The sequence below is a fragment of the Crocodylus porosus genome, unplaced genomic scaffold, assembly GCF_001723895.1.
Source record: "Crocodylus porosus isolate Cpor-Errol unplaced genomic scaffold, CroPor_comp1, whole genome shotgun sequence".
NCBI classification, from domain to species: Eukaryota; Metazoa; Chordata; order Crocodylia; family Crocodylidae; genus Crocodylus; species Crocodylus porosus.
In genome coordinates this window covers 25,007,137-25,030,923 of record NW_017728949.1, presented here as the reverse complement: position 1 = coordinate 25,030,923, position 23,787 = coordinate 25,007,137, and the positions used below count along the sequence as shown (strand labels likewise).

Genomic DNA, 23,787 nt, shown 5'->3' with positions numbered 1-23,787 from the left:
TTGTAGTTAGTTATTTTAAACAGCTTTCCTTCTACTTTAAGTTTTCTGCCTTTGTATTTTTTTTAAAAGCCTCCTCACCTAGCATTATGGGCAAAATGAAACATGGGTGGTCTCAAGTTGCCCTTCTCAAGTTGTTCTGGTATTTTGAATGTCTTCATCATGGCTCTGATGCATCTGCAAGTTGCCTCTCAGGGCCCAACAGTACTGAGCATCCTCACCTCTCTTTAGAAGCAAGAGAACTGTGAAACAGCTTTGTGGCAACCAGCCCAAAAGACATTACATACAGGTGAATATTTAACTTTCAATTTTTTGTTGTCATATTTATTAAAAAAGTGGTGAGAAGAGGTATCATTTTACCAAATGCTTTGGCTTTCCTTCTGGCATACTGTAATGAAATCCTGATGGCTCATATGATCGAGTTTGTGTCCATAGGTACATTTTTTCAAGTATAATGTAGGGATTTGGGCTCCACAAAAAAAAAAAAAAATCTCTTTTCAAAAGCAACTTAAACTATTTAAAAGTCACCAAGACTTTCCTTCTGGGCCAACATCCTCAAGCATGTTTACCCTTGCAACACAGGAAGAAGGTTTAAAGCTGTGAAATGCAAGCAGAGGCAGGTGCCTACCTGCAGTCTCAAGGTACTTAAGGCAGGATTGCATAGTAAACTTGCCATATAGTGGCACTGCCAAGCAGAAAGCACTTCAAATGGGCTAATTGTCATTGCTGATTAGCTCACCCCCCCCACCTTTATTAATTAACTTCTTCACGGTGCTGCAGAAATGTGGCTACACTGCATCCAGTTTAGGAAGCAGCCCTCTATGGCCCAGCATGGTGTGCTTGAGGGCTCTACTACCCGGATCATTAAATTTACTGTGCTTAAGCCCTGGAGAAATGTAGCAGCTGAGGTCTACTTTTTGCTTGGTATTTGTGATTGGCTACCACAGTGCTCAGCTCAGTGTGCTGGCTTTTGAGGCATCCATTCTTAGCTTCCCACCCCTTCAACTCACTGTACTGGGAGCTATAGGCAAGAGCCAATTTCACCCATGCTGTAGTTACTGACCAAGACCGATTTTATAGGGCTGGGATCAGGCAGCTGATTCTCCTTCCCCTGGCTGACCCCCCTCATTGCCCCACAGTATGTATACAGTAGGATTTAGGCACCTTCAGAAATTCATTCTGTTTCATTCAAGCTTCTCCTATGAAGGCAAATGGGTGAGGTTTGTCGTTGGTTTGTTTGTTGGTTTTTGTGTTGTCTCCCCAGGGTGGGTTCAGGGTGCAGCAGCCCACAATTGATGCATGCTGCAGCTCTTTCAGCTGCACTGACAGCACCTTGAGCAACTTCCTTCCCTGAGAAAGGTAGCTAGGCTCACAGGTGAGCCCCCACGCTCCTGGATGGGCAGACAATTTGTGCTCTCCCTACTAGCTCTCAGCAGCTTCAAGCAGGTGCTGCTACAGATTGCACAAATACACCATCCCCACTGGCCTCTGTGCACCACCAGGACACATCCCCATGGGTGCACCTCCACCCCATCTGGACCGCTACTAGCTCTCTTCCCACGCTACCACAGGGGAACAGTTCTGCACCGACGGTGGCACTGGGCGTCAACTGCGCTCTCCCAGTACAGAGGACAGTATTTTAAAATTCTCATTCTGGGCTCACAGCAGCACCACGTGACCTCTCCCAATAGCTGAGTTACTGCCAAGAGGATGGTACGGATGCAGTGAACTGGTGGGGGTGAGAGGCAGCAGTGCCCCACACACAGAGCTATAGCATACGTCTCTTGCTTCCCCACAGACTTAGCAGGAGGGAAGGCCCTAGCCTATACACATTCTGGCAGAGGTGCCCTCAGTCTCAGCCCTGACCATATCAAACTTGGCTTCTGTCCTAGAGGCTCAGAGAGTGGAAAGGTAGGGTCACTGTCTATGAGTCACCTACCCTGGTCTTTGTCCTGAAAGACCTGCCTTTGGCCCTCCACCTAAATCTGCCAAAGGAATGATGGCGGTTGGCTGTAGCTACCATCAGTGGGTCATTGTACTGTGCCGCGCACACTGCACTGTGAGGAGGAGGAGGATCCCTGGCATCCTTCACCAGGAGCCATGTCTGACTTCTATGGTGCTTCTTTTCAGTATGGTAGCACGCAGGCCACTCAAGGCTGTTCCCTCCCTGCCCCACCACCATCTTTTTCCTCTGCTTCGGGCAGTCTCTCAAAACACCCAGGGACACTAATGCTGAAAGACAGGCCAGTGGGACTCCCATACCCTGGCAAAGCAAGGCCTGCCACACCTTGTCTCACATAAAGCAGCTGCACGTAGCCACAGGGATACCTGTAAGTCAGCCATTTCAAAGGTGAGTTTGGGTTGGGGCGGGCAGAGTGGGGGCATGAAGGTGGTAAGGATAATATGACCTTGCCCCCCCGTGGGAGGAGGAGGTGTGGACGGTACATCCCCGAGCTGTGCCTCACCAATTAGTCCTCCGAAAGCAGCTTACAAACACAGCCAAGGTAGCAGGACAGCTCTACAGCTAATGACAGACAGCAGCTCCTTATCTGTAATACTTGTTGAAAACAGCCAAGAACGCTCTATCAAAGGCTCTGGCAAGCTCCTGGGCCAGGCAGCCGGCCAGCTACAGGTTGCTTCACTGATGACTCCCTGACTTCACAGGGCTGATTACATCAGAAACAAAAGTGGATCTCCCAAACCCAGCCCCACTGCTGATCTCCTACTCTGTGTCTAGGCACATGTCCACGCAGATGCCAGGGGTACCCATCTGATGCTGTGTAATAACTGGCCGACCAGTCTCAAAACGTACTTACGAAGCAATGGTTGCAGCCAGCCCAGTGCCAGCAATCCAGGACATGCACACAATGCTGGTAATGTCATGAACCAAGCCATCCAGCAGCAGAGATGAGGATGCCAGCGCTGTGAGGCCCCTGTATATCACCTAATCTTCAGTCCCCAGGAGCTGCAGGCCATTAACTGACTGCTCCACACCAGCTCCAATGCACACAATTGCTTCTAGAGGGAGTGGTGAACAGAAAACCAGAGCTGGTCCATACTGGCCATCCAAAAAAAACAGAGACAAGCTGTAGTGGGCCAAAAATGTGCCTGCATCAAGTAGAACATCAAGGGAGCTTTGGCTGGGAGGTGTTTATCAGGTGCATGATGCTCCACATACACCTGGCATCTTGGGAAAGATGCACTAGAGTTGTACCTCCAGCATCTACTAGGCCATTTCTGGTACAGGTCTCCTTCCTGGCACAGAGTACAGGACTCAGCATGTCACCCTGGTCACATGCTCACAGTACTCTGGTCTTGGGGAATCTGCAGGTCTGGAATGATAATCTAACCTTGCCCCCAGGATGCCACCCTAAACCTTGCCTACATCAGCTCACATCTCTAATAATGAGCAAGCTCAGTGCCTAGCCTCAAAGTATGACAGCAAGTATCTATTTGTAGCTGTGGTGCAACATATAGTAGCCCTACAGAGAGGCATGACAGAAGTTTGCTAGCAATGCTGGCAAGGGTAGGTGCCTGACTCCTAGCCTCTCGCATGTAGCGCCTCCTACAGCCAGGATCACCAACCTCGGTTCTCTCCGGCCCTGTGCTGCCATCACTTCCAGCCTAGAAAGTAACTGAGCAAGGTAATGTATCTAGGGGCAGACAAGAAAGGCTGTGAGCGGGGGAGAAGTGGGGAGCACAGCAGATGCAAAGGCCTCTCGGGAACACCTGGTGGAGATGGGTGCCAGGAAATCCCGCGCTGCGTGACACAATCCAGACCCCAGCAGCACTGAGCCAGCTACCACAGCCAGCCCACCACTCACGGGAAAAGAGAGCCTTGGCTCATGATACCATACCACAATGCCCTTCTAGTTCTTAGTCTTCCAGTTGTGGTCCCGCCAGTCATCCAGCCTGCTCCATACCTAGTTTTCTATTGTGTCTGGGATCACCTCAGGAACCAGTCCTGCACTGGCTGACATATGCTTGTTCTACTTGATGCTCACCCTAACAGCTGCCTCAGACTAACAAAACTAACAAGGGCCTTTACGTGTGTGGATTAGGCAAGGTCTGTGAACAATCTGGCTGCCAAACACCCCTGCAATGTACACCTACTGGTTGCAGTTCAAGCGTGACTAACTTTTCCTGCCCACAGACAGAAGCTGAACAGGCATTGGCAGAGTCTAAATCACTTTGAGGTGTAAAAGGCCTCAACACCTGAGGCTGCTGATATTTTTACCTGCTAAGTTGCATCTGCAAAATGTGCACAGATGCACAGCAGCAATTCCAGAATCAAAATAATATGTAAAAGACCAAGTGTGTTACACAGCTAATTGACAGGTAAGTGGCACTTGGCTTGCTTGTGATTAAAATGGGATTCTGCTGTCGGTGCCTGATTTGGGTGTTGTGAATCCTACTTGGTGGCTAGCTGCCTACAGGTTAGGCCCAGCAGTCCTAACCATTGCAGCACCTTGCTGCATTCACTTTGTAGAGCTAGCCCTAGAAGTGGTCTGTATTCCTAAATTGCTCAAGTACTTTTCACCATTCATGCTAAGTTTTAAAGTGTTAAAACAAAGGGGAAGTAGCTTCTTTGCAGAAACCAAAACGGTATTTCTCTGTTACTCTTTTAAAGTTGCTCAACACACATGTAATATATCCACTTGGAACCTCAACTCTTTGAATATCTTAAGTAATCATTTCTTTTGTTTGTGTCTTTGTCATTCTGTCTGTCATGCTCAAAAAACCGTATCTGCGCTCACTTTTCTGGACTTTCAGTGATTGAGTTCAATTAGTTATGGTGTACTCTCAGTATCCAAGCAAAAATTGTCCCTTAACACCCTTACTTGAATTTTGACCCATAACACCCTTGCCAAGGTGAGGCAAAGAATAGACAGCAATTGAATATAGAAAGAATGCCAAGAGTAGGACAAACTGCAACAAATGAGCAAAGAGGACATTGTAGAAGAGATGCAATGGAAAGGCAAAGGGTTCGCACTGACAATAGAAGACAGGCTGAAAGAGCAGAAACAATAGGTTCACTGAAGACAAGACTGAGGAACATAGTTGTGGATTGATAAACATGGTGTGGCAATTTTGTAACTCTTTAAACTTCCAAGCTGAAAGACCATCAGATAGCCAGTTCCGGGGTTGTTGTCATGAGGGTAAAGTGATTCTGCCTCCAAGAAGACTGTGTCCGGAGTATTTGCGGGACTTGATGATGAATTGAAACAATGAGCATTACCAGAACTTTAAAACAAACAGTCAATTGTACAACAGTGCATTGACTGTTGAGCAAAGGTCATTATGATGAGATGTATGCTTTACGGACCACGTGGTGGATTGAACCCAAATGCATCGTGCATGGAAAATCATCCATGTCTGAAGAAATAGCCGAAGGAGGAGACACTTGGAAATGTTGATGGATGCCCGTTGTATAGAAGAAGACCAGGCAGAACAGCTCAAATTGATAATGAGACAGTGGATAACAGAAACGTGGTACCCTACAACAAATAGCCTATTTTTTTGCCTGTCATTTTTTACACGCTTTTACACTAATATGTTAATAATTTCAGAACCTCTATATTGCATCAGATTAATGGCTAAATCCTGTGAGGTGCATGGTACAACTGAAGTGAAAGCTCAACATGTCATATGACCTAGCCCTAAATTATTTGTTTTGAAGTTTTGACAAAGCTCACCTTGATTGCTTTCTGGATGTTAATGCAGGAGTCTCTGATGGTATGCAGCAATTTGTTAAATCGCCCCATTTCTTGGACAAGTACAGTGTTCATACTTTGTGTGTAGGTGGTTGGGTATCTCCTCATTGCAGCCTCAATGTCAAAGTCTGAAGGAAGTTTGCTCTGGATGTCACTTGCCACTTCACGAACAATTTCATCTGTTGATCTTGCACCAGAGCCTGATGCTCGAGACTATAAGTAGCCAGAGGTAGAAAAAGAAGTGATCGTGTGAATTTCAGTGAATATGTAAATGGAGAAGCACATTTAAATTATTATTAATGAATTAGTATGGAGATGGCCTTATTTGTTCTAAGGTAAATGCAAAACATACAAAAGGATTAATACATTTTTTAGGTTTAGTTACAGTATTATGCCCTCCAAGTATATTCAGTAGGCGGCGATGTTCTAAAATAAGTGTTGCATCACATTATTTCTCTGATTAAATCTGTTGTCATTTGCAGTTTTGGAGTAGCAGGAGTTTCTCTGAAAATCACCTGGTTATAAAGAGTGATCACAAACACAAAAAGCCAAAGTAACATTCCTCTTGGGTAGCTTTCTTTAGGTCACAAAAGGTCGGGGAATAAGTAGAGAGATTAAGAGGCTGATCTTGTGCCCTCTTAAATCAATGTTCACGGCAACTCCAGTAAACATAGCATGGGATTTTCACACTAGTAGTGATCAGTCCAGCTAGGGTTGTAATGTGCTGGCATAACTTTTGAAGAAAAATTACACTGCTAACACTACAAAGTTCAAATATTTTATGAATAAAGGGAGGATTTTCTGTACACTAAATGTAAGGAAACAAAGTAAGTACAACATTTTTACTGTTTTTGTGGCAATGCATGCTACCTCACACATATGTGATTAATTAAAATTTGCTCATTTCTTTCACAATGCTGTATGCTTTATTATATGTAAGACTCTTACAGATGGACAGCTTGTCCTTTAAAGGGAATGTTTTTCAGCATCTTCTGTGACACTTCAGAGATTGCTGTCAAAACTCTGATGCTGCAATGACTTGTGGCTCATCCTCTAACAGGAAAGTCATCACGAGGAGAGTCACACACATGTTTGTGCCCTAAATTAGTGACTCATCCATTGTTTACATGCTTTTCTAATGCTACGTTAGATGCTTTAATAATGCCTTTTATGTTATATTTGTTAATATTACAGCTAACTTAGTTAACTTAGGGCTTTGACCTAACTCTTCTCCACATCTTGATACTGAATTTCCTTAATTTTAAGATAAGGGGTTCCCCCCATTTAACATGGGGGAAAGCCTGACATCTTAGAAAAGTATGAGGGCAGTGGTGGGGAGGATGGTTGCTATAGCTCAGGCTCCAGCCCCTACCCAGAGTCCGGCCATAGCTGTAACTGCTGGCCACCCCCCCCCCCCACTGTTGCACCCCACCATAGCCCCCTGAAGCCTCTTCTCCCTTAACCTCTCCTCGCACAGCTTCTGCTCCTCAGCCTGCCCTTCTGCATCCCCTCCTTTCCCTTGCTCCTCACCAGCAGTTTCCATGCATGCTGCAGTCTGGGACACTGAGCACAGTCCTAGTATGGCCTGTAGCAGCAGCATGCAGCCTGCATGGCCACTACAGGGGCTGTGCTGGGGCTGTGCTTAGTTTCTCAGGCCAGAATGGGGATGAAGCATCCCAGCCCAACGCAAGAGTAAGAGTGGGAAGCAGGGAATAGAGCCTGTCGGGGCAGGGGAAGTGAGGAGCAGAGCCTGGGGAGAAGTGGGGAGGAGAGACTGGGGGGACTCTGAAGGCAGGTAGGTAGCAGGGGGGCAGGCAAAAGCAGGGGACAAGCTTTGTGATTTCCCCACGCCACTTGCCTCCTCACTGCTTACAGTGGTGTGAGGGATGAATTAAAGACAACCCTGCAGTAATTAGGTTCTATACCTGGAAAATTATAAGAAATTTATACATTTTCCATGTACAGATTCTAATTATTGGGGGGGGTCATCTTAGATTTGAGTAAGTGCAGCATTCATTTGTTTTGTTATTTTGTATATTGCAATTACAAGGAATTAATTATCTTCCACAGAAGATATACTAGTACAATAGCAAGTTTGTAGCCACAATGGAGAAATGGAGAAACCAGATGAAACATCTTTGAACAATTAAGTACAATAGAGCTAAACAATAACAAAGCCATTAATGATGTACATTGTGAGATGACTAAAAAGTATTCACAGCCATGAGTCATTTACATACCTGCGTAAGAAGAATGTTATCAAACAACAGCTGTGTTTCTGACTGATCCTTGGTAATATCAGCATTGGCATTCATCCCAAAAATCTCTGGGGAAGGGTTCAGTGGAAGGGTCTTTGTATATTCGATATAGCTTTGGTACTGAAAGGATTTATATTAGGAGATTAAAAAGATTCAAAGATCAAATAAGGTCCAGAAGAAATGCAAAGCAACCTACTTCAGTTGAGGTTCAAAGAAAATATTCCAGATGCCCCTAATGTAGTTGGCATTGTTTTAAACAGAACCAAACTCCAAGCACCTAACCAGTAACAGTATCTCCCTTCTGCCAAGCCTGCCAGAGTGGTCATCGTCATCTAGCATCAAGTTAACAAATCCAATGGCCTCAACTCTAGGGTAGAACTCTATTCTTACACTGGGCCCATCAACATGACATCTGAGCACTTCAGACTGTCAAAGGTTAAGGTGATGGCAATTCACTATTTACAGCAGCACATTTATAGCCCGTCTTTCTTAAAATGTCATCTAAGCACTAACGCCTAGATGTCAAAGGCATTTGGGTACCTAACTCCAATAGGGCTTGCATCCCATTTAGGGAACTAATTCTAAATACCCTCAAGGATTTTAGCCTAACAGGATTTCAGTGCTTAGATACCATTATGATAAGCATTAAGCCAGGGGTGTCACACACACAGTCCATGGAAGCATGTCATCTGGCTTGCAGGGCAACTCCCCCACCCCCGACCGCATTCAGTCTGCAGGGCTCATAGCCACAGCTCCCGGAGCACCTGTGGCAATGGTGTGAATTCTTGTGGTTTTGGCACAGCTCTGGAACTGAGGAAGTTAATGCTGCTTGCATCCTCATCCCTTACCTGCTACCAGAATCAGTTTTAATCACCCCTGGCAACTAAAATTGGCAGTAGGCAAAAAGGGCGCAAGCAGCAGCAGTGTTAACTTTCTAGGCTCTAGAGCTGCGCAGGAAATCCCATAGTCTGAGTCCAGCTTGCAGGAAGCCTTGGAATCTGGATCAAGCCTGGGGAGGCTCAAGTTTCACACCCCTGCACTGAACAATAGGATAGATTAAAGTCAATGTAGTTTAGCTTGGTTGCAGTATGAATTATCCCTAGGTTAAAGAGTAGGCATTATGACACTCAGTTTAAACCTTGAATCTTTAATATCCATTAAGTGTAAACATCTTCATTTTGGGTGACCAATATGAAACTTTCCAAAGGCGGTTTTTTTGGAGATGGTAATTTCCTACAACTTCCAATGAAGTCAACAAGAGCTTTGGACCAGCTTGCCTAGAGCAAGAAGGGGACAGTTTGTCACACAGGGAACTAGATCTCTGTAATATGTTCCCAGGGCCTCAGACTAAACCACTATTTTGCTCTACTACAGTATTTTATGCTGTATTGTTTTTATGTCTAATACAATTGATAAGGTTTTCTGGAAATGAATAACTTGCACACAAGTGTCATTTATAACAATTTTTAGTAACAATTTTCTGAAGCAGGTCTTTTCTAGTTAGTCCTATTTATTACGAGTCACTCTCCAAGGGATCGGCAGAATGACAGTGTGAGACACAAACAAGAGGCATGTAAGAACAGCAGCATGAAGCAAAGTTACTTATGATTAAAATGACCATGATGTGTCTTTTTTTATGTTTGTCCATTTAATAATTTTTAAATACTTACATCTCCTTCAGTAGGGGCAAAATACAGGCCGCTGGCATCAAATTTATAATCTAAATCTGTAACAATTTCTGAATTGTAGAACTTGTTCAGAATGCTACGGAGTGTACGCCGATCCCAGTCATCAGTAACTCTGCCACCATAATTGCATTCACCAGTCATATAGCGCAGGGCATCATACGGCAGCTCCTGAAGCACAAAATCATCTGAATTTTTTCTTTTTTTTTTTTTAGCATAGCTACACTAGAGGCCTAAATCTATCATTGTACCTCTTCTATTCTGCGCAGTTCTCAATCACTAAAGAAATTCTGCTTCCTGAGTACAACCAATATTACTCCAAGATAAATTTAGGCTATATTCAACTATTACTAGGGGGAACATAAGCAGTTGTCTGACCATACCCACTTCAAGTCCATCTAATCTATATTTTAGAGGGTATGGCACCTTTCCATACATCATACTAGAGTTTGATCCAGATCTGCTTTGAAGGATTAGAAGAATTTAGGTGCTTAAACCCCAAAAGCAATCCAGGCTAACCCCACTCCTAAAGCAAAGTTCCCCAGGGCTAGGCACAGAAGTTACACATAAACCAGCTTAAGGGATCAGCAACTGGTTTAAAGCCGTAACAGAACTAGGGCTATTAATTAATCATGAATAACACCCACGATTAACATGTTAATCTGTTTCTGTATTAATTTTTTTAACATGTTAATTGGTGCTGGTGATGGGGGGAAAGCTGCTCATGCTGCTCTCCCCTCACTGCTGTGTGCTTGCCTGTGTGCTGGGGGAAAAGAGGCCCCTTCCCCCCTCACTGCTGCTGGGCCACGCATGCATACCCACACACACACACGCAGCAGCCAGGCAGGGTCCTGGGAGCAGATTCAGCAGGTGGATGCAGGCACCGGGGCTTGGAAGGGGCCATAGCCCCCTAAACCCCCACTAGCACTGCTGCCGCTCACCCCACACAGTCTGCAGCAGCAATGACTGCCCCACCCCACTCCCGCCCGCAGCATGGCCCCCCTGCCAGAAAGATGCCTGCACTCCCCAGAAACAATGCGAGGGGCTGATGCCCCCGTCAGAGTCCCTGACCTCTCGTCGCTCCAGTAGCAGAGGTTGGGGGCATGGCCAGAGGCCAGCTGGCATGGCCCCCTTAGGTGACGGGGGCACAGAAGGGGGTTAATTTCCCCCCTCCTTCCAGCATCTGGCAAAGGGGGCAGGGAAGGAGCTTATTCCTCCACTCACCCCGCACAGGGAATTGATGGCAGTGGCAGTCAGGGCTGGCAGACCCCAGCTATGGTTCCCTGGGGGCAGAGGAGGGAATAAACCCCCGCCCTGCCCCCTCTGCCTCCGGGGGCCATGCTGACCGGTGTCTGGCCATGCACCTTCCCCCACCGCTGCAGCAGAAAGAGGGAAAAGCAGGCAGACTCTGGCTCAGGTCCATACTGGTGGGATAGGAAGTGGGGAATTAAATCCCACCCCCCCGGCCAGTTCATTCCAGGCTACTGCCAGGGCCAGCCCTGCCCCCCCAACACAGCTTCCCTGCAGCCAAGGGCTGCTCTAGTGTCCCCTGGCTTGCGGCCTGAGCCATGTGCCTGCATTCCCTGAGTGAAAAGGGAATGTCTACTCACTTGCCAATTGGTTCAATCTAGGCACGTTAAACTAACCTGCAAAGATTGAATCAGTTCTGGCTCCAGCTTTTTGCATGTCTGTCCCTAGCCCAGGTGCCTACATATAGGCAGAAGCAAGCTAGATGCTGCATCCTCCCACAGTACCTACTATGTACCTGAGCTCAACCATGTTTCAAATCTGTTTCTAGGAAGAACCTAGCCTCTGTCCAAGTCCACATAAAAGCCTCTGCTGGTAGGCAACCCTGCCCCAATTCTAATTTTTAATTCCTTTTAGATGCCTTCCTTTTGCTTGTGGGATAGTCTTCCTTATTTTGCGGGGGAATCTGAATGCATCTCTCACACTACACAACCATAAGTCCCTAACCACCCGGCTGGGGGTGAGTCTAGTCTGATAAAGTAAGGGCACTGCTCCAGCCCCTTAGTGAAGCTTGGTAGGTGATACTGATACCCGTCCTTGAGTTTCTCTCTTATTTTTTCTAGTTTTGCAGTTGCATTTTTCCTGTGTTTTATATGCTTTTTTAATCCACAATTCCTTTATCAAGACCACTCAAACAAGGAAGAAAACAATGCAAGCATACAGCAAAAATGACACTACGTAAAAATACTGTCAAAAGCAATGTAAACAAAGAAGACATGAAGGAAAAATAGATTTTCTCTAATCTATTTTACAATAAAATAGTAAGAGTAGTGCATAGCTTTTCATGAGCATTTGTCATCCCAAACTCCAAAAGCACTTTAAAACCCAGGTATTGTTATATCCATTTTACAGATGGGGAAACTGAGGCACGGGGAGGTGAAATCACTTGCCACCCAACAAGTCAATGGGAGAACTGGATACAATACTCAGTTCCCAGTTCAGTGCCCAGGACTAATCATCCTCTCCCTCCCCGGCCCCTACCAAAGTTAAAAAGAAAAGGGCACAGGTTGGAAAGTAGTCAAATTTATACAACAGGTCAGTATCAAAGTTTGAAATATAATCCAGATGCCCAAGTGCTTGCCATGTGATCTCTTGGCTGTGTCACATACAGTTACAATAGTAGTTGATACATCATCTGAAGATAAGAATGTGATTATTCCATTGGTGGCATCTCTTTAAGAGCTATAATCCAGAATCTCTTCAGATACAATACAGGAAGTTCCAACAAACGAGATAAGTATATGGAGCAAAACTCACTCCACTGCATAGAATAACATCTAGTTTGCTTGTATGAATGTTCCCTAAATGAGTTACTGGGTTGAACTTGACATGCAAAGTTTCACTGATGTATTTTTGATATTTGTATACACCCAAAAAGATAAGTTTATAACCAGAATACTACTATGTTTAGAAATAAATGCTGCAATTAGGCCTTTGTTTTTCTGAAGTACCACTATTGAATGTATATGCATTAATGATGTCACACAGAACAAAATGGGTAGTATCTTTGCTTTACTTTACCTCATACTGGCTTTACTGTACCTCATACTTTGCATTACTTTACCTCATACTGGTTCAGAAATATGTGCAGCTGCTGTACACTAATTCGCAGATCAGTCTCATTGAATTCATATGGAATATTCCAACCCAGTGGTCCAAATTTCCGCCTTTCTTGAACCAGTGCATGGAAGAAACAGAGGCCATACAGCAACTTCTTGAATTCAACCTTTTAACAGAACATTACAATATGATTAAGTCACAGAATTTCTTCTCTAAATGTTTCCACTTTCTGATGCCCCCATATATTGGGGTACAGGGTGGAACTTAATAATATATGGAGAGTTAAGGAATGTCTGCCTTTGCAGTCCCACAACAGCCTGGATTCCTCTGCAAAAGTATCATTTGTGAAGCACTGAATTTCAGAATTTAGCCATCGGTTTATCACAAATGATGGTTTTAAGTACCTTTGTAATCTTACAAGTATTCTACAAGTAATTAAGTTGAACAGACTTTTTTATAGTATTTTAGCAAGATCACAGCCCACCACTTTTATTTGCAGCCCTGGTTTTGTAAAATATTGTTCCTACTGTATTTTCCTTTTTCTAGATCCAGATGTGTTTTGGTTGTGATATATTCCTAAAAACCCTTTTACAGCTAAGAACTATGATTTTAATTAAGATAATTTAGCCAGATATACAGCTTCAGTTAAATGCAACTATCTTTATTATTTAATTATAGCAAAATATTGTAAACCAATTTTAGGTCAAATGTACTAAAACACAAAAAAATAATTACAAAAAGAGTAGAGGGTTTCCCAGTCTACTTACTTAGAAAAAAGAGTCTTATGATTTGTGTCAATCAACCAATGCATCATTTTGCTCTCATATTTCAATGAGGAAAGAAGTTTTATGATTTGAATGAAAGGTAGAATTCAGAAACAGCATTAGATTCAGTTAATATTCTGTAACAGATTCCCCAACTTTGCATGGTTGTACTGGGAAATGACTTGCTTTTGACTTTTAAATAGTAAGCTGTATTATTAATGGCACACTACAAAATCTCTGCTGGCAAGGAATGAGAATAGTGGTAAAATAAAAATAAAATATTAATAAAATTCACTTCACTGCAGTCAGCAATCTATAATCAAAACCAGCTTCATTGCAGTGCAGGTAGACTACTTAATTTGATAGTTTTTACCCAGCACACATGAATATAACCACCAAGGTCCACTTTAGCTGCTTTACAGGAGGAGTGAGATAACAAGACTAATAATACATTACTAACAAGCTTCTTGCAAGTGTTGAAAAATTCAGGGTCAGAGATTGGATCCATCAGATACGAACGGATGATATTAGCCCGTAAACCTTTTGGTGCTTCATTAGTCATTTTCACTCCATTTTGAAGTACAGACACAGGGAAATTTGGAGATGGGTAACTGGTGAGCCAAAGTCGGAAATCTGGATGAGTTGTATCAGGATTAAACTCCTAAAAGAAAGCACCACACAAAAATGGAGAATCCAACCCAAAAGGAATAAAATATTACATATGCCAATGCCTTTGAAAACAAGCCTAGTTGCAAAAATCTGATAACGTACAAATGAAACACTTATGTATTACTAGTTTAAGGTATAATTACAATTGGAACCACAGTCATACATGGAAATTTCCATTATAAAGCTGCTCTACTTTACTCAGACCTGTCTGAATCTTTGGGAATATAAGCAAAAATTTTCCAGGAATTATCTCAATGTGAAAGTCAATTTTGGAGGAACGTATGAGCAAAGACAGTACAGAAAGAATATATAAAAAAAACTATACTGCCTTTATTAATAAAATAATCAATTCAAATTCAAACTTGTCATAATAAAACTGTAAGAATAAGAATAACAATTCAAAACTCATGGTAGAGCTATGCACTTTGTTAGTCTGCAAGAAAAAGACCCACTCATACCCTTTTACAGTTGTGTCAATTAGAAAGTGCAAAACTCCTCAGAATCCCAATCTCCAAAAATCTATACCTATTTAACCTTAACCATAAATATAAATTTTGCCAGGCTGGGGCCAAGGCTTACAGGAAATCTCCTTATTTCCTTCTGTATCTTTAGAAGGGGATTCTATTTACCAATGAGTAAAAAACATTGTTTCATTTTGTTTTTTACAAGAATACTAATATTCAACTTTCAACACCAGGGACCATATGTCCTCAGCTGCGATTGGAGGAGGCCAACAGTAGCTGTAAGGCTGCTGTCTATTACAACCAGTGGCCATTCCAACAGTACAGCATTACCAAGCATAAGGATATCTGAGCTCCACACTCTTTGTTTAAAAAACACTTCATGCATCAGAAGCAGGAAGAAAAGACTGCTACAGAACCACCACTATGAAGATTCCCCTTATGGAGAAGGAACACTCAAGAAGTAGGTTAAGTTGGCTTTTTGGCCTTTTTATACGCAAAGAAGACCTGAGAGTTAGTCCTTAAGTTTTACTAAAAGAAAATACAACTGAGTTATACCTCACAGACTTTTTCCAGAGTTGGCATCCATGAGGTTGCTAGGTGACAGTTTTGAAGAACTACCCAGCTGCCTTCCTTCACTGCCTTCTCTATCATTTTCATGGCTATGGGACCTTGGCCTTGGCCAAGTGACAGGGAGCTAAGCTTTGAGCCCCCATATCCCTGCAAATACACACAGATTTTAAAATTACGAAAATATTACACAGATTCACAGAAACACACTGAACACTCTGGTATAATTTACATTCACATTTTTTATAAAACAAGAAAAAACAAACATTGAATTCAAGCTAATTCAATAAAATACATTCATTAAATACATTTCTAAACTACAGAAACACTCTACACAATGCTTCAATAAGAAAGCATCTCTCATTTTAGAAACATCCCGCCAAAAAGGACCTCGGTGCCTAAAAAAGATTTGAGGTCTATGAACACGTCTACACATTGCCCTGCGGAGATGTAGTGATGTGCTACATCACTGTACAGTGCACGATGGCAACACAGTGATCACACATGTCTACACATGATCACCAACTATGTTGCTGTAGGGGCACATTCCTCGGGTATAGTGCACTGCTACGGTGACATACCAGTGAAATCAACCCATGTACCGCATGTATGGAGTGGTAACTGCCCATACTGCGCTGTGCTTTAGTACTTCCAAAAGGAAATACTAAAGCATGGCACCATAGCAATGTCACTGTACACTGACATGTAGACATGCCCTATAAATCCAAAACTATGATCCAAATCAGCCCTCTAACCTAGGTGATACCTCAACTGAGCAGACACTTTCCTATTTGACTTGCAAATTCCTTATGTTCCTGGACTCTGCACATGTCCAGAACTACAGTAAACAGAGCAACTCAGCACCTACCTACTTACTAGCCAAAACCAATTGGGATTCAGGCACTTACAGTACTAAAGTATTTTATTGGTGTTAGACCTTATTCTTTCATTTGTTTTGAGGATGGCCTCCTTGGAGTTTTAACAAAGAAACTAAAACCTTTTTAAGGCAGCAGGTTTTCTGAATCCATATGAATGGGTCTAACTATGTGAACCTTCTTTCTTGATCCTGCTGTTGACAAGAAAAAGGAAACTTGAGAGCCAAAGCAGGCAAGGGGGTGAGCCAAACAGAGATTAGCTGAAACAAATGGTTTAGTGGAAGAGACCCAGAGAGATAGCCTTTTATAGTAATAGAGCAGGCATTGGAAAAGAGATACTGGAGAGAAAAAGACTATCCAAGGATTTTTTTTTTTTGCACACTACCAGCTACATGAAAATCTATAAAAGCATTTGGTATGGTTTAAAAAGCTATTTGGTGATGATCTGCTGCTTCTCCTTAAAACCTGCCAGACAAATTCTATTCCTACATTTAAAATTAAAATATCCAAACTGAAGACAAATAAACATCATGTAATACATGACAACATTATATTAAGATATATATTATCCTTTAATTTTAAACTCTTCATGGCAAGGACTATGATTTCTGTCAATAAATGTCTGAAAAGCACCTTGCTTATCATTGGTACTACCAGAATAAACTAACTAAAGTGTTAGGCATGGATCATCCTAATAACATAGAGCCTCCTTATATTGACAGCATTGTCCCACTGATATAAAAGTGCACCTCACAACATTTGCTTAGCTAACACTAATCAGCAAAAGAAGTGGCATTCCTGCAGCCTCCAGTCATCTTCATTAGAAGAAAGCTGTTTGTAATATGTAGCTTTGAAGGGATTCACTGAAAAGGGAAAAGAAGACTAGATTCTGAATTTTCTAGTCTTAATTGGGGGGAAAAAATGATGTCTTGATTCATTTCCCTTTTTAAATTTTATTTTCATAAATAATTAAAGAAAACATGATTAAGATGTATTAGAAAGCTGGTCATTATAGGATTATCAATTTATTAACTGTCATTCGGGTACTCAGGATGTATACTGAAATGAAAATTTGCACCATGTCAATGTATTTAATTTATAGTGGGCATATCTACACATGCATAAATGTATGTTATCACAAGCACTAAATTAAATGGCTGTAATTGATGCTACCGCACAGTAGTGCTGTTTCACACATTTTAGGTGACTCTAATCCACAGTAGACTAATTTTACTGTGCATTAGTATGGTTTTTGCCTGCTGTGCAAATGCACAGAATTAGTCTACTGCACATGAGATGTCTCATGTAAATGTGCCTGGTATATTTTAAACATAGCTCAAATAGCTTTCTTGTTTATTCCATTTCAGTAAACCTCCTCTCTTCCAGCCATTCGCTCTAGCTATACATCCATTTTATCTGGAACCACAAAACAGACACCTGCAAAAGGCTTCTCAGAACACTACTAAAAACTGCAGTGTATATGTACACAACTGGGTGAATAAAGATTTACAACATACCTACACTCTCAATAGCACAGAGTTAATACAGTAAAAGCCAAGTTCTTTCTCTATGCAATCTTTTCATTTTCCATTAGAGATTACATAAAGTAACCATTTAAGAAAATCTTGAAATCACAGCAAGAGAGAAGATGCAAGAATTACTGAACATATAACTTCTTACAAAGAGCTAAACATGTACTTTTCATTCCTACAAAAGCATCTACTGACATTCATTAGTGCTTTATGTGGAAAAGGATCATAAAAACTGGTATAGTGATTTTTTTTAAAGCTGAACAAATACTACATAGGTTTTGTTGAACATTCTTAACAATTTTTGTTTTAAAATTATTAATTCATACATATAAGAATGATATCTTAATGTAAATTTATGAATGTTATTCTACCTGGTCATCTGCAAACTTGAGTAGGGCAGCCATGGGGTCAGAACCAGGAGACAGAACAAAAATCAGTGGTGCGCAGCAGTGACTGTCAGAAAATGCCTTAGACAAATCAAATGGAGGTGGCTCAATAAATGGACGATGCAGATAACCAACAATAAATTCCTGCACCATGGGGATAATCTAGAAAATCAAAATGCAAAACACAAAAAGAACATATTCCATGAAGTATCCACGTGTTAAACATTAAGCTATGTCTTTCCTAATATTTTACTACAAATGTCAAACAAATTTCTCTTCTGCCTAGAATTCTGCATTGGAATAATCCTATTAAATTCAGTAGGTTAACCATGTATGTAAATCTCACAAGGATCAGGGTCCAAGTTGGAAGACTCAGCAAAAAAGACCAACAGAATCCTAGATAATGAGCAATTGCCTTTTTTATTTGACCCCAAAGGTCAATGTTGAAGTAGATTGGCAGGCAGGTGTAGAAAGCCAAGAATGCTACTGTTCTTATTTTATCTCTATAATGAATACAAGACTTGATTTGCTAGGACTATCAATCAAACATCTTTCACAGATGCCAAAACTGACCCTGACCCAGAAAGTGAATCTGTGTAGCATTCCCTTACACTCCACTGGAGTCCTCCCAAAGTCAACAGTTTTGAGCAGACAGGAGTTCAGGCTGTGAGGCAACACTTACAGACTCCAAGCACAAGACCTTGATCTTGGACCCTGCTTCATTTTAATATCACAAACAGTCTCAATAAAATTAAATATATATATCTGTATAAGTAGGATCTAAATATAGATTTGGACTCGCATCCTACCATTAGTGGTTATTTTGAAAACAAATATGAATAATAAACATTTACTTTGGGTATGCCCAGAAAAAAATATGGCCAGGTTTTCAGTTTCACAATTTTTCATGGCACTGTTGATTTGCATACCTAGCAATGCTAAGAAGTTTTGCCCATCTCTGAAGCAGTGTAGTTAAAAAACAAGCACTAGATTTTTTTACCTTATATTTTCCCCTTTTCTGTCAAAAGACAAATGCAAAATCTTTTCAAAATGCTCTATTAATGGGTTAAACTGAACATCAAACTCAGCAATTTAAAGTTTAAGTTTCTGAAAATGTTCAGATTGTTAAATATATAACTGTTTACTATATATAACTATACTGAATTAATATTAGATTTTGGGTATTAACTTTTATATTTCTTGATGTTTTAATGATCAAATTTGTAACTTCTACATTGTATTGACATACGTAATTTGGCTTTTTGCATTCAATAGACATATCTTGAACTGAGTACTGAGAAGGAAACAAATGAGGTGGGGAAAAACACCCATCTGACCCCATCCCTCCTGATTCTGTTGCTTATCATAGACTCACCTGTGTTTTTTCTTAATTAAAGCACTCTTATATTTACAGGTGGAAGCAATATAACTAATTAATCAAGTGTCTTAAATCTGACAGGGAGGAGCAAAGCATGATTACTGCATTGGTTAGGGTGATAGTAAGTCAACAGTAGTCTTTGCAGATGGAGGCTTTCTTGAAAGAGCTTAGTTTGGCATCCAAACATTTGATTGAGTTTAGGGACATGTATGATTATGCAAATCGTGTAAAAACCTTCAAAACCTGGCCTTTTATGGGAAACTGCAAATGTACCCCTGAGACTGTAAGTTTGAAAATGTTTAATTTGGGCTATAGCTAAGAACTATTTTCAGGCAAAAAGTAAGAGATTATGTAAAGCTCCAGTACAGCTCCCAAATACTCTGACTACCACTCTTCCTGGTAGATTTTACTTTCACTTATTATGCTATCAAACTACTTGCCAGTCAGAATAGAGTTGGGAGTTTCAATAGATCCTCTAAAGGCAAGAAAATAAAATAATGCTTTAACACTGTTGTCCATATGCTGTCGAATATAAATGAGTGACTTTTTTTTTTTTTTTCTAGTATACTTTGAAAGGAAGTCTAACTTACAAAGCATAAAAAGATAAAGAAAATTTTTTTCCTCTAATATATGAAGTCCATGGTACTTGTAGGTTAACTTTTTGTTTTGCAATCTAAAGCGTTAAATGACTTATATTTCAAGTGGCATGCTATTGAAATGGCTATCTGTGTATATGCTTGTGTTACTCAGAACTATGGCAATATGCTAATTTGAGGCTATAAAGGCAGAGGGAGGGGGGGTTTCTATGCATTCCCCAGTATTGGAAAATCTCAAACTTTAGTCATTATTCACTATATCACTTTTCCTACAATAGAGGAAAATGCTATGTGGATAAAATGTCAGACCGATTTATTATAGGCATTCAAGCACTACTTCTTAACTTCACAAAACTGAATCATTTAATATTAATGTACATATAATGTTCTGAACACCGGCAATGCTATAAAATGGTAAGCTATTATGACTCAATGCTTTAAATTGATATTTATAAGTTCTACATCTCTAGGACTGTGCCTCAGATAAAGCACACTTGAAGGCGTTATCTGACGAGGTGTGAAGGAATTGGGAATAAAACACATGTAATCAGGTGTCAGAAGTTTGACCAGCAGCATGGTTCCTCAGACCATGAATAATTGTACTTTCTTCTGTGTAGCCTCAAAGATGGAACTTGCTTGTGATTTATAACAAAGTTTCTTCTAGAAGAGCCTTGAACACTTTTTAATTCTCCAAAGATTTCCTAGTAATGCCTATCCCAGCTGTACTGTACCCACTGCTGGGATGTAACATTACTTTTCTGGAAACTACCCTGTTAAGTGTAATGGTCTGGGAAACTCACTTAGAAGCAATTTTAGCATAGTAAGAACTACAAATTGCTTTAACTTTCTCTTTCCTCCCTGAATTGTAGATTTGCCTAGGCATAGTAACTATATTTGCAGGAGATTGTTTGTTTGTTTGTTTGTTTGTTTGTTTGTTTGTTTGTCTCGGTATACTGTGGACTAGAGCCAGATAAGGTCCTAGGATCCTACTGGTTGGGTACTGCAACACCTGCATTTTAGGTCCCTGATACCTGGAATGAAATCAAACCCAGTTATGCTTCTAAGTTTTCAGTGTAGTCCATGAAAAGAGTTAGGGGCCTCAGAGAAACTAAACCCTGCAGGGAGCTGCTTAAATCTTGTTAGCAGCAAATAGTAACCACTAGGATGCCTCTGAGCTCCAGCTGCTTTCCTAGGACTGAGGCACCTCAACCCACTCAGGGTCCAGAGTCTTGAATCCTCTCCTGAAAGTAGGTAGGTGCCCACTGTTCTTTCAAGGAATGGCAGCAGGCTCACTTTCACTCCTTGAAGTGGTGATGGTAAGGCTGTTACTGCTCATCTTTTACATAATAGCTTAGTGACTAAAGCAGGTATTCAAGAACTTGCAAGGGCTAGTTTATAGCCAAGGGAACTTGTATTTTCCAACTTCCAGGAGACTGACTTAACTGAAAACTTTATGCTAACCTCAAACTACTGTTTACTTTTCCTGGCAGAGTTGGGCCACAGTACAGAAAGGCTACGCTCATTAGGTTAGGGTACTTACCTGGGACAAGAAAGTTCTGGGTTTCATTCTGTACTCTTCCAGGTGTTTAGGCATTTAACAGCAAATAATTATCAAATAAACCTGGGAGCAGAGACTGGTATCCAGGACTTGCCACTTCTAGCTGTATGTAGATCCTAAGCTGTTTTTCCTCATTTAAAGACTGCTTGATATACTTACCTACTATTTTAATTCCTATTGTGCCAGTCTTTCTTCATGAAGTGCAAGACCTGGGATTGTAAGCTCTTTAGGGTGGGATTTACTGTCACTTACACTTGTAATGGACACATTACATCTGGGCCCTACATGTCACTAAACTAATTTTCCTCTGCAGATGGCCAAGGCTGGTTTTATCCACTGTCCAAATGAAAACGAACCAGATGTAGCAAAGTGCTTTTTTTGCCTGATCGAACTGGAGGGCTGGGAGCCAAATGATGATCCATGGTATGGCCATATTCTTCTTCATACCTTTATATTACGAAACTATTAAGAATGGAAGAACAATGGCAAAGTTTTTCAGCCTGTCTAATCTTAAAGTCCAATACCAGCTCTTTAATTAATGGTGCACATGTCTCTCTTAATTATTGTGAAACATTCACTCTGGCCAAAAAAAAAAAAAAAAAAAGATTTACATGAATAACTTAAAATGACAGCAGTAAATGTAGCTGCTGTGTGTCTGAAGTGAGCAACATAAATTTACATATAAGAATCTCCCATTTTATCTCTTCCTCCAAGACCCTCCAAAAAGAAGAAAAAAATCACAAGTCTAATTAAGAGATGGCAAAGGGGGAGGGGAAGGGAACAAGACTTTGATCTGTGCTACTTTAGGACAAAAAGGAAATGGACAGAGGAGCCCAGAGTTTTTCTAAGTCTTATAACATGTTCCATATTCTTTGGATTGGAGATGAACTGAAAGGGAATCTGTGGTAGAGTTGCTTTTGTCCTCTCTCTAATACTGAGATCAAATATCCACAGAATGAAATTCTTACAATGTATTCATACTGCAGGTTGGAACATACCAAACGCCCTAGCAATTGTGGTTTCTTATCCCTAACTAAGAGCTTTGATGATCTAACAGTGGAGGAGTATTACCTGTTGGAGATGGACCGACTGAGGACTTTCCTTGTAAGAGCTTGTGTTTAAACTATTTTAAATCTATTGCTTTAGCTTAAACTGAGACTGAGAGCCTCAAAATGCAAGGGGGGTATCCATGTGAACTGATAACTCATCAAACACCAGGCCCAGCTAAATATACATTTTGATATAAAAATAAAGCCTACCTTTTGCCCCTGCTGTAACACAGTAAGCAGAGAAAAATGGGCAATTCTAGATCTAGAAGTTCTACATCTCATCCTCTTGGGTGATTATTTTAAGGCCTAGGTAAGGATCAGATGGTAGAACACTCAGCTTTGCAGCACTTCATGTAATATCCAAGTATGGGAAAACTATGTATGCAACAATGCATTGTGGGGAGGTAAGTGCCTTTGAATGGAACCACAAAAGTGAGTCCCAAAATCAGCCAATGGAAAATGCTGAGAAATGTATGTTAAATCCCAGCCACTAACCATAACTTAAGCACCTTATTCTGGACTGCAGGAAGATACTTTCTTCAACTTTGGACTCTGCTCTAAGCCCTCTCTGAGAGTTAGAATTGGAATTAAAACTTGTCACACAATCTCCTTTCTTTTAAAAACCAAGAAGGTATTGGTATGTTCAACGATGAAAAGGGGCCTGCTTACCCAATAGTTGAGGTTAGAGCACTGAATCCAGATCCCCCACCTGATAGTCAAATCTCCTTAAGACGGAGGAAATCAAACCTTTATCTCTCCTGCATTTTAGAAGAATGGTTTGACCCAGTGAATATCTACATTGGTCTCAATCCCTCCTGAAAGTCTCTTCCACTTTGCATGGAGCATGCTGCTGTTTCAGAATATCCCATAGCATGGTGCTTAGGAAGCTCTTGATTAAAAAGGCAAGCAACAACAGTACTTGCTCCTTCTCCAGCCATATTTTATGTGGAGCCTGAGCAATTAGACATTGCCTGCTTGCCCCCTGGGCAAGCAAGCTCGAGGTAGACCTAGCTTCTGGAGCTTCAAGGGCCCAGATATAAAAAGCCTCAGCCTGGACTGTATTAAATAATTATGTACGTGTCCTGATGCAGACCTTCTAGAAGCCTAGAAAAGGTTGGTGTTCCCAGGGCTGGGTGTGGCAGCTCACCAGGAATCTTAATACTTCTAACATTTCTTTTGGAATCTACACTTTGGGGGGGTTGGTTGTT

General features: G+C 41.4%; 2 protein-coding genes across 3 annotated transcripts in view; one reads left to right on the top strand and one right to left on the bottom strand.

Annotated features, from left to right (window-relative positions):
- The window catches only part of DNAH7 (dynein axonemal heavy chain 7), a 226,155-nt gene that overhangs the window by 4,440 nt on the left and 197,928 nt on the right, over positions 1-23,787 (bottom strand). For both annotated transcript variants that reach the window (XM_019553881.1, XM_019553882.1), the window contains 7 exons: positions 17,984-18,160; positions 15,194-15,355; positions 13,966-14,166; positions 12,746-12,907; positions 9,640-9,825; positions 7,952-8,089; positions 5,694-5,924 (listed from right to left, as the gene is read on the bottom strand). In XM_019553881.1, the coding sequence (XP_019409426.1) occupies positions 5,694-5,924; positions 7,952-8,089; positions 9,640-9,825; positions 12,746-12,907; positions 13,966-14,166; positions 15,194-15,355; positions 17,984-18,160 (1,257 nt within the window). The remainder of the gene's footprint in view (positions 1-5,693; positions 5,925-7,951; positions 8,090-9,639; positions 9,826-12,745; positions 12,908-13,965; positions 14,167-15,193; positions 15,356-17,983; positions 18,161-23,787) is intronic.
- LOC109322733 (baculoviral IAP repeat-containing protein 5.1-like) overlaps positions 19,471-23,787 on the top strand; it is a 5,011-nt gene continuing 694 nt past the window's right edge. Inside the window, exons 1-3 of the mRNA XM_019553884.1 lie at positions 19,471-19,659; positions 21,844-21,953; positions 22,517-22,634. Of these exons, the coding sequence (XP_019409429.1) occupies positions 19,522-19,659; positions 21,844-21,953; positions 22,517-22,634 (366 nt within the window). The 5' untranslated portion in view covers positions 19,471-19,521. The remainder of the gene's footprint in view (positions 19,660-21,843; positions 21,954-22,516; positions 22,635-23,787) is intronic.